Source organism: Triplophysa dalaica, chromosome 23, assembly GCF_015846415.1.
Source record: "Triplophysa dalaica isolate WHDGS20190420 chromosome 23, ASM1584641v1, whole genome shotgun sequence".
Classification (NCBI taxonomy): Eukaryota; Metazoa; Chordata; class Actinopteri; order Cypriniformes; family Nemacheilidae; genus Triplophysa; species Triplophysa dalaica.
Genome location: NC_079564.1, coordinates 3,505,228 through 3,516,599, shown reverse-complemented (window position 1 = coordinate 3,516,599; position 11,372 = coordinate 3,505,228). Strand labels below are relative to the sequence as shown.

Below are 11,372 nucleotides of genomic sequence, written 5' to 3'. Positions count from 1 at the left end.
GCAGGAAAAATACTTTATAAATTTCTTTGCCCTGTCGAACACAAAGGAAGATATTTGGAAGAATGTAGGAAATCAGTTCTGGGGCACTTTTGACTACCATTGTCATTTTTCCTACTATGGTAGTCAATGGTGGCCAAGAACTGTTTAGTTAGAAGCATTCTTCCAAATATCTTTCTCTGTGTTTACCAGAACTCGAGGGTGAGTAAACGATGACAGTATTATTTATTTATGGGTGAACTGTCCCTTTAAAATAAGGTAAATGACATGAGGAGGCGTGGCTTTAGAGAGCTCTGAAAAGAGGATGAGATCTTTTCCTTTATACGCTTTCAAAGCTAGCTTGCTAGCCAATATGAAACTGCCTTCCATAGCTTTATAATCAACACAACAATGACCCATAAAACTATGTGTTTACAAGTCTGTAATATTAGTAAGGAACGCCAGTGGGCTGTGATGTCTATGCAATCTAATGAAAGAGACCGCGGGGATGAATAGATCATGTCTTTGTCCAAGGACAGAAGAGCTACACAATGCTTTATGGTCTCTGTGAACGCTCATGGCTCCAGCTGTATGACATAATGGCAACTACTTGGTTCTTTCATTTCTAACAATAACAGAAAATAATCTGAAGTTCTTCAGCAGACACCTGATCCAACATCTCACCATCCACTCCCAAAGAAGATCTTATTTCTCTTATTGTGTGGTGCAAGTTAAACAGGATGTAGTTAAGCGTGTAAATAAATACTCGCCTTTACTCCTGCTAGCATCCCGGTTGTGGAGACGCTGAAGTCCAGGTAAGCCAGTGTGTCAGGATTGGAGGGTTTGTACAGTTGCGGGGGCTTCTTCTTTGGCAGATCGTCTTTTGAAATAAAGTTTGAAGTTAAATAAATGTTTATTTTGAACAGAAGCAAACTGCACCCTGGCTTTTGACTCACTCACCTGTGTCCAAAACGGGCGGCCACGTCCTGATGTCCACTGCGGCTAACGCCTCCTTCGACTTCAAGAGTTTGGATATGAACTGCGTGGTCATCATGCAGGCCGACCGGCTCACCTAAACACAACCGCGTGCGTTTTAGCAACATTTCCATAGTCGAATGATGGAGCGTCTTGGACTAACACCTACCTCCACGATCATTTTCACAGTGGGCAGGGTGGTGGCGATGTTTTGGGGGTGTGGAGGTCGCACTGTGATCGGTACGCAGCCGGCATACAGGCATCCGTAAAAGGCAGCGATCAGATCTATACCTGCAACACAGACGGTACATATTTTTTATTTTTATTTCCTGATTCTGTTTCAAACTAAATTTAGGACTTATCCTCGTATATCAGTTTTCAGTCGGAGAATGTATCTTACCAGGTGGGTACACCAGTGCAACGTGGTCTCCGTCCTGCAGGTGGCCTCGCTCCATCAGCATGGCCGCTATCTTCTCCGCCCGCTTATGAAGCTGAAGACAGGTCAGTGAGCTCAGGACCGTTCCCTGTTTTCACACAAACACACGCATGATTGTTTTTGTTGTGGTTTATATTTCAAGGTAATTATTATAAGGCATATTTCTTCATTGTGACTGTTGGATGCTCCCCACAATTTAGGCAAAACCTACACACCGCTATACTCGCATCATCAATATAGTTTCTATACAGTTCATATTGGTTGCCCTCTGTTCGAGATGAGATATCACACCTTCTCTATTCTGGGCGCATTTTTGCTATATTAAAAAAGCATCACTTGCAAATCACTTCCTGCTCCCTGGAAGAGGGGGAATTGTGCATAAATGGAGGCGCTTTGCTGCCAAACTTTCCCTGCGCACTTGAAAAATCACAAGAGTTTAACTTTTAGCTGACACCTTTGCAACCCTGAATGCAATGCAGCAGAACTAAAGCGGTGGTGACATCATACCCTAGAGCTGAGGAGGGTGAAGAGCACATGGTCTGGTGTGGTCTGAGCTCTCCACTGCAGCACTTCAGACAGGAAGAGGAACTACAGGTGAAGAGAAAGAAGATTAATACAAAACCAAGAGAGACATGTATGGAGATTATAAACGATATTCCCAAAGTGCACTGGATTACAGAATCATCATTGTCTAAGAATAAAACTCGATAGTATTCCCGATGGATCTCAAATTTCTGTGTGTGAGGCATTTCTATGCATTTCTTTGTTCTGTTGACCACAAAAGATATTTTGAAGAATGTAGGAAAGCAACCAGTTCTTGGGCAGTTTCGACTAGCGTTGTCCTACTCTGATAGTCAATGGTGGCCAGGAACCGATTGGTTACAAACATTCTTCCAAACATTTTTCTCTGTGTTCATCAGCACAAAGAAATTCAGAACAACTCGAGGGTGAGTAAATAATGACAGATTTTGTTTGGGGTGAACTATTGTATTGCAATAACCACAACATTTTTATTTTCTAATGTCCGGATTTTTGTGAACAGTAATTCCCAGAATTGGAGGAAGAATTGTGTATTGTTTATCAAAAAACGAGCACGCAAACAACTAAAATCAAACAGTAATCATCGTAGGGTGGATGTTTAAACGGATTTAATTTCTCATCTGTTGTTTTGGCAATTTCATAAGAGTATCACGATGCTCAAAAACACTTACTAAACACTGTGTTTTTCACCCAATTAGCTGGATCTGTTAAAGTCATTAGCCGGCGGTATTAGTATTGCACGAGGGCAGGAAGTGAATGCAGTCGCATTACCTCATCTTGCACACGGATCACATTCATCCTTCATAATTATGAAACAAAACTGTTTCCATTCACTCAACGGGCCTGATTTTCATGGGTATGAATGGATGGAAGTAACAGAAAAAAATCCAACACAAGCTTCAGGGTGTAAAAAATGGAAACGTGCGTGGCTGTGATTCTTTGAGTGGCGCAAATGGCGGAGGTAACATTTGTTGGTGTCAGACGGCACATACCCATGCAAGCTGGGGTGTGAGGGAATGAGAGAAAGAGAATGTGGGAGGCATGCAGGAGACGGCAGCCAGCAGCTGTTGAGGCACTAAAGAACGGGGGCTGATGAAGTGTGTGTGCATTCGTGGGTCTGTGCACATGTTTGTTCAAATGTGCATGAGCATATGTGTGCGTGCACGTTTGTGCATGGGTGTGTGTGAGGTCAGCAGCTGTGCTGATGAGTTTGAGTGTGTGTTAAGGTTACGGTGTCGTGCACAATGGACATCTGATGGAATAATGGACGCCATCTTTCAGCAAGACCGAGCAGAGTAATGGATTGTATTTGTGTTGTTGGTTGAGTGACAGCGCAACAGAACTAAAGAAATTAACACAACGCTAATAGCGCAAAATAAATAAAAGCCCTCACGAACGGAGCCCGGTGTGCAATAATTACTCTAAAGGAGCACTTGAAGTTTACCACAAAATCCAACTGCTATCAAAAGCTGTTTGTAAAATCCGCTATCAAGTGGCTAAAAAACAAGTTTTGGAATCATACAATTGTAATTTGTAAGGGTCTGTTTTCCCAGAATGCTCGGGGTGGGGTCAAAACTAGCCCTGGCCGAGGGCATGAGGTTTGACAAGCTGTCAAGAGGTTAATTCTTTGACACAAATCCACTTAGGGCGACTGCTGTGCACTACACAGATCTAAAATTAACACTCACCAAGTGTTAAAGGAGAGTAATAAGTTGGTCGCCAGGGGAACTGCAATTTCATGTTTAATGGAAATTGTAAAATAATAACATGACCTTCTCTGATGTGATGCTAGCAAACATAAATAGGAGTTTTCATGCTTTTGAAAATGATGCAAAGACGCAGAGACTTTTTGCTTTATGTATAGGACAAATAAGCATAAAAAGTCCTGTTGTAAAAGAAACAAAATATAAATTTTTAAACTAAAATAATGATAGAGCTGTCAACTTGATTAATAGTGATTAATCGATTCCAAGTTAAATGTTTGTTTATACAATATGTAAATATTTGTCATATATACACACACGTTTAAGTGGGCATTTGTGCACATAAAAATATACAAGGCACACACACATTTTCTATAAACACAAACATTTTTCGAATCGATTAATCACGATTAATCGATTTGACAGCACTATAATAGTGCCAAATTTTAGTGCCAAATTTTCAACAAAAAAAAACTAAGGGCAGCAGCACTGCTTGTCAGAAATATGTCGTTAATAATCCTACTGTACAAGAAACCAAATTTAAATATATATAATACAAAACTCTGGTGCCATATTTTCAATAAAACACCAAAAGGCAGCTAATCCTTCAATTATTCAAACATAAGAGTACCCAGAGCAAAATCTGGATATAAAGCCAAACAGGAACTTTTTGGGCCTATCCTGACTCGATTGGACTCTATTTCCTAAAGGATGGGAATGGACGGAAGCGAGGTTGTGGATGGATTGATGGATGGGTGGGTGGATCTAAATCGAGGCCCTGTGGTACCACACACACACACCTTCCTTGCCTGATCATTGTCTTCAATTTGGCCCAGATCTCTGCCACTGGCTTGGGCGATCCTCTTCCCAGACACCAGGTTCCCCACCATCACAGAGGCAGGACCGATCTCTGCGGGAGCACCAGAAAGTACATCACTTTCACAAACAAAACAAACCGATTACAGCACACACAGAGCATTTCTGACAGCTCTTATTCTGTCTGACATCAGAGGTGACCTTGCGGCAGACAGACCTGGCTGTTTCTGTCGGGGTTTGGGCAGGTTGGTGACGCAGGTGTGAGGGCACATTAGAACGTTGCAGGGGTGCAGGGAGCCTTCCAAAAACAGCTGCTTGGTCTCCGACAAGTGGATTCCTCCTAGAGGCGTCTTAGGAAGGGTGTTAGCGGGCACCAGAGCCAAGCAAAACACCCCCACATTGTGGATGCTGTCTATCGCCTGCAGAACGAAAAGTATTGGGTTGTCAGGTGAGGTTAAATATAGACTTCAGAGCATCTGTAAGGAGCCGAGAAGAAGCTTCCAGTCGAGATCCGATGCGGGCGGTGACCTTTACTGGTGCCTCATGGGGAACCGAATTACCAAACAGAGATTCAGGAAGTGGTGGGGGGAAAATACCGTATTTGCAAGATTAATGACCTGTTACAAAGGACAGGAACGGAACCGTTTGGGTGTGTGACAGTAAAGGCCAGCTTTTGTGCCGAGTGCACCTTGTTATTATAAGAACTCTTAGAAACTGCTGACAGAAAGTACGCACGTTAGCAGGAGCATAATCTGTAATGTTTGAACATTGACTAGGGTTCCACAGAATTCAAGATAACTCCCATTAGACAAGGTGGAAATAGGCAATCTTTAAGGGAGCGCCTCAAAATGACAACTCCCCAGTAAGGGATCGTGTCAAAAGAACACATACCTGTAAAACACGACTCATCCACTGGAAGCTGTCTTCCTCTGTGGAGTCCGGCCTCTGCTCGGCCACCACCACAATTCTCTCGTCGTGCAGGACTGTGACGGAAAATACCGCTATCCTGAAGAAATGAAATCAACTTTTGATGTCACATGGGAAACATTTCAAAATTATTTTCATTTTTTCTGAAAACTATTTATAGGTATGCGTTTAGGTAAAATGTTTGTTTCAGATTAAGTTTGTGAACTACTAACAATATTTCTCCCAAATTTCAAATAAATATATTGCTTCTATATGCATTTATTGTCAGAAAATAAACTGGAGAAACAGATCAAAATAACAGTAAAAATGCCTCAAATGCTTAAACCTCAAACAGCGCAAAGAAAACAAGTTCCTACTCACTTTTATGCAATACAACAGTAATATGTGTACATTTATTTAGGAAGAGTTTAAAATATATTTTTTATGTGATAACCTGAAGTTTTTGTGTGTCTTGTCAGTCTTTTACATTAATGTAGGATGACTTCATGACACTCCTGAGGTTTGATTTTGTTCAAATTCAACAGACACCGGACTGGAATGGCCATGATACATCTAGAAATGCTGTTTAAATGAAAATAATAATGTTTTTCTAGCAAAAGTGGTTTTATAAATGTATAGATGTCATGAAGTTACATTACAGTGGTATAATTTTCCACCTATTAAAACCAAATAAATTATTTTTTGTAAAGCAAACTAAATTTAAATACAGCACATTTCTTTATGACATCTATAAAAACATACTGCAAAAATATAATAATAAAAAATAATATTGTGTAGTGGGGCTACAGATTTCTCAGTATACTTGACCATTTTAACCTGTTCATTAAAAAGCGATTTGTGAATAAAGGATCAGACTTCTCAATGTCGACCTTTAATAACCGTCTAACTGTACCGAGATAATTTCACTCGCACAACTGCAGGTTGCAAGGTTAATACAGCACACAGACACACACCTCCTCACGCCGGCAACAGCAGGTGTTAAATCTATTTAATTTTCACTCTGCGTGTCCAAAGCAAACACGTTCACACGCTATAAATAGCATCCACCCCTTCATGACACAGAAGAATGTTTGTTTGTTTTTAAGGCTTTTCATCCTCACCTGCCCCTGTAAACAAACTTCATGGGCTCCACTGCCAGCGCCGTGGCAACGATATCGTCCGCATTATGTCTCCGCCCACTCACCACCATCAGACCATCCATCTTTCCGCATACAAAGACCAGCCCACCCGGGCCGATGAAGCCCAGCAGCCCCGTCCGAGTAAAGGGATGCTCGCTGATCGGAGCTCCAGAGCTGCTCGTGGGAAACACCTAACAAAAACAAAAGAACAAAAATCTGAATTAAACAAAATAAAAGGCCTAGGTTTTTTTTACTACCATACAGTACTGTTTGTAAATTGAGCTTGTCTTATTTAATCCACTTCATAGTTTACTGTGAACAGCTCTTTTTATCTGGAAATGTCCCTTTGTCAAAATTATTCGAGCGCACTAAAAATTTGCTCCATGGAAACTCTGACTGCACCATAGAAGCTTTACAGTGTTACGTAAATTATGGTTATCACAATTAAACAGTCACTTCTGTTCCTTCAATCTTACAATTTATTCAGGTGTATAAACTTCCTTCAAGAGAAAAACAGTTTCAAATAATTGTTTGTGAATACTAGTAAACTTGTGTCATTTAGGTGTATCAGACTCAGTATGAACCGGCCGATACTGAACAATTTTAGCGCAATTTTCCCCAAAACCCAACGGCAATGACTTTGATGATCTGAACCTTTATAATCTGTCCGAGCAGAGGCCTGGAGAATTCTGGGTAAATGATCGCAATTAACTTCAGCCGAATCGATCTCGGGCTGATAGGACACAAACCTCAAAGGTGTTTTTTGTCATGCCCGACAGCCCGTAATACGACATTCCCGCGGCGATGGAACACACGCACAGCTCTCCGATCTCATCTGTTCGGCACAGCTGAGGAACTCCCTCTGGTTTGACCACACACATGAGAGCTGCACCGAGACAACATCAATAAACACATTACGCACTTTATGAAGCAGTCAACACGGAGAAACACACACACACGGATGTTTTATTGCTTTGTCCTTTGATTATATTTAGAAAAAACATTTGCGTTAGCTTTCCATCAGCTTTTATTGTACAGTATATGTGTTTGTACACGTGCGTACCTCCTGGCATGACTGTGCCCACATCCTGCACGGTCAGTACAGACAAGCGCTCCTCCGAATCCACTCGGATCACACCGTAGCTCAATCCCTGCATGGAGAGAACCCCTCGACCCGGTGGCTGGTTGCTGTCATCAGTGGGCCTAAATCAAGAGATAAAACACCATCTCAGAGCTATATCACTAAGGGCTTTAAAAGCTTTATGGCATTACGGTTGAATCTAGACCTCCAGTGTGACTATAATGCAGCGTGAAGCAGAAAAATAAGCTGATTTGGTCCAACTAGTTTCGAGGGACAACACTAAGCCCCGCCCCCAAGTGTATCGTATAGTCAGCTGTGCGTTCTTAAAGGATCCCAAAAATAAAATCCAGTCATAATTTTTTCTCCCTCGTGACTCTTTGTTTTGTGCAACACAAATGTTGATATTTTGAAAAATGTCAGGTTTAGTGTCCATACAATGAAAGTCAATGAGGGTCAACGTTGTTTGTTTACCAACGTTCTTCAAAATATCTTCTTTTGTAGTCTGCACAAGAAAGAAAGTCATAGACGTTTAAAATGAATCATGAAATAATTTTCGGTAACACTTTCCTTGAAGCATGTATGAATAATGCATTATACATAAAGAGTTATTAAAGGGTAAAATGCAATATCATTTTCATAATGTGTGTTATAATCCATAAATGTAGTTGTAAAGAATTATAACACATTTTAAATGTGTAGTGTAACAATTAATTGCTAAGTTTTATAATGTATAAACTGTAATAACAATTATTTATAAGACACTACAATGTATTAAAATGTGCATTACACTGCTTTAAAACTACTTTTATAATGCATTTTACATACATGCTGTTACCGAATTTTCATTTTTGGGTGAACTATCCCTTTAAGATTTAGGCCATCTGTAATTATAATATGTGGATTACTATATATTCAATGATCTAAAACTCTTAAAGTGAGGTAATGCTTGAGATATACTAAATCTGAGAAGGAAAATTATTACCAGAATGAAAAACATTCTGTTGACCACATGGACCAACCCAAACCCATAAAAATGTGTGTGGGAGTGAAAAACGTGCTAACTCTCAGTTAGTTTTTACATCTGCGAGTGACAAATAACATGATGTCATTTCCTTCGTGACAAAAACAGCCCTAACTTATCGCTGCTCGACTTTGGAACGACTTTTTCCACTGACTTCACTGGATTGAGATGTTTTCATTAACGGCTCTAGTCAACAAAATGCTCTTTTATTAGACTTCACATTTGTTCAGATTCATAAAGCTGTTCTCATCCATAAACCGTCACGAGAGAGAGAACGGGTCTGTAAAAACGACCTGCAAACAGAGTTTAATCCTGTGAAATGAGAACCATATGCTCTGCATTCTGTCACCGGGTTCGATTCGATCACAAAGCAAAGATGTCAGGACTAGTCAGAGCTGTAATTATGGAGACGGGCTAAAAAAACATTATTTTCTTGTAAATGGTTTTGGAAAATTGCCTCGAACACATAGGCAGAATTCGCCTGAGCATTCGAGTTGATCCATCAACTTCATTCAGGCTGTCTGACCGAGGTGAAGCGAGAACTGTCCATATTTCCATAACTGTTCTGATTTTTTGGATTGAGAACCCCAGAAAAGAAGGAACGAAAGTACAAAATGTTCTGGATCGGAGTGCGAGTCTGGAAATGAGGTGACGTTAAGGGGTAAACAAGCAGTCAGTGTGTCAGCACAACACGCACCTCCTGATAGCCACAGTGAGGGCTTCAGCTGAGCTAGCGCACGGACAGATGACCTCCGGCCGCAGACCTTTGCTCTGGAAGACATTGAGGAACGCATCGCATGATGAGATGGACCCTGTGGAGGAACAGAGGGAACATTATGTACCATCTCGTGCATTTAAAACAGCTCTCACTTTTAAAAGAATTACTCTGTAGGGTACAATGGGAACATTGATTTGAAATGTTTTCTTGCAATTTGCCCAAAGTGTTCGTCTTGGTGCACAAGATATGCGCTGTGAACCTTAAAGCATATCTACATCAAACTACTTTTTTTCATTTATCTCAAATGAGAAAAGTGAATCATGATATAACCCTTTTAGAGTGCTTAACTTCTTGAACATTTTAATTTATTATATTGCTGGCAGATATAGTATATCTTAATCTTTACTTTTCAAACTGGCATCTTTTTGGCATTTAGATTGGCATTTGTATGAAAGAAGAGGAGATGGATCGTTTTGTCCTAGTGTGTGTGTGTGTGTTTATATTTGACTTCCTATCTTTTCTTTTACAAACACAAGGGAAATGACTTCTGGGCATCATTTATACTGACTCATCAGTTCCGGATATATACTGTGTATATATATATATATATATATATGTATATATATATGTATCTATATATATATCTATATATAATAATATGGTTTCCCAGGCTGTGTTAACCTCAATTGGTTCCTTAGAGAGAGAGAGAGAGATCTGCACATTTATTTACACATACAGTGTGTTTTCTTCTGTATAAAATGTATGTTTTTATTTAGAATTCAGATATTATATTTCAAAGTCTATTTTTATATTTGTATATGAGGAGTGGACAAATATACCGTACATATGTCCTATCGTGTGACATAGCAAAATATAGATAATATATCTCTTTATTTTATATTAGTAATTTTTATATTTATAATTATTAGAGATATTTGTCTTCAATGTTTTTTTTATTTTATTTTAGCGGTCACACCATGGGACACGTTTACAGTTTATTTGCCAACTACCCATATTTTACTATTTTATTATATTTTATACTTGGCACCTTCTGTTAAATTCCACCTTTTTGTTGTCACTGTATTATAACAGGTTTCTTGTTAAATGCATAATGCTTTTGTATATTGTAAATACACTCAATCATGACAAAACTTTACAGGGCTGTTCATAGCGATTCATCGCATCCAGAATAAAAGTTTGTTTTTACAAAATATACGTCTGTGTTCAATGCAGAGTAGTTTTGTATTTATAAACACATACACGTACACATGCACATACATGTATATATATTATGTATTAATTTATATTTACCAATACTTGATATTATATATTAAAAAAAATCTTAAATATTTGGATGTATGCATTTTTAAATACAAAATTAAAATGCACAGTACACAGACAGTACACAAAAGGGCTTTTCACACTTGATATTGGTAACCCCGGGTGATACTTAACCCCAGGTAAACAGAATCCTGGGTTATTTGTTTCACGTTTCACACTGCTTATAATTTAATTGGGGTTAAGAGATAACCCAGGGTTTTCATAACCTGCTGTTTCACACTGTACATCACCTGGGTTAACATGCTTATTTCCGGGGTCAACAGTTATGATTGGATAAATACTGCAGCGTCAAACTGACTTAATAAGAATAGTGCGTGGTCCCTTTAAATAACCGAAAACTTGTTGTTCTGCATCTGACAAAAATGACACATCGCTTACTTACTCAAATAAATAAAGAAAACTCAGAGTGAGAGTGAGAGAGAGAAATGATTAAGCTCACATGGGTTGGATCCGTCTGCGATCACCAGCATGCGCAGAGACCCCAGGTTGATGTCCCTCTGATCTCGGTGAGCCACCAGAGCCCAGTGCATGTCTCTGGATTTCACACAGGCCACTTTAGCTACACACACAAAATAAAAACGCATCTATTATAAAAATAACAGGGACAGCCATCGCATCTTACGGTGACTTCAGTTACAAAGTTCTCAAAGTATTCACAAATATCAAATTTGGTGTACTGTACTGCAAGTAGTTATTGTGATAGTAAAAATATATTTATGT

At 39.4% G+C, this 11,372-nt stretch overlaps 1 protein-coding gene across 10 annotated transcripts in view; it reads right to left on the bottom strand.

Annotated features, from left to right (window-relative positions):
* Positions 1-11,372, bottom strand: part of dip2ca (disco-interacting protein 2 homolog Ca) — an 82,539-nt gene that overhangs the window by 12,230 nt on the left and 58,937 nt on the right. For 6 of the 10 annotated variants that reach the window (XM_056738733.1, XM_056738735.1, XM_056738739.1 and 3 more), the window contains 13 exons: positions 11,092-11,211; positions 9,291-9,405; positions 7,555-7,694; positions 7,241-7,377; positions 6,474-6,682; positions 5,338-5,452; positions 4,664-4,865; positions 4,431-4,540; positions 1,895-1,975; positions 1,352-1,475; positions 1,121-1,242; positions 937-1,048; positions 747-856 (listed from right to left, as the gene is read on the bottom strand). In XM_056738733.1, coding sequence (XP_056594711.1) covers positions 747-856; positions 937-1,048; positions 1,121-1,242; positions 1,352-1,475; positions 1,895-1,975; positions 4,431-4,540; positions 4,664-4,865; positions 5,338-5,452; positions 6,474-6,682; positions 7,241-7,377; positions 7,555-7,694; positions 9,291-9,405; positions 11,092-11,211 — 1,697 coding nt within the window. The remainder of the gene's footprint in view (positions 1-746; positions 857-936; positions 1,049-1,120; positions 1,243-1,351; positions 1,476-1,894; positions 1,976-4,430; positions 4,541-4,663; positions 4,866-5,337; positions 5,453-6,473; positions 6,683-7,240; positions 7,378-7,554; positions 7,695-9,290; positions 9,406-11,091; positions 11,212-11,372) is intronic. The other 4 variants (XM_056738734.1, XM_056738737.1, XM_056738741.1 and 1 more) reach the window with 1 other exon arrangement.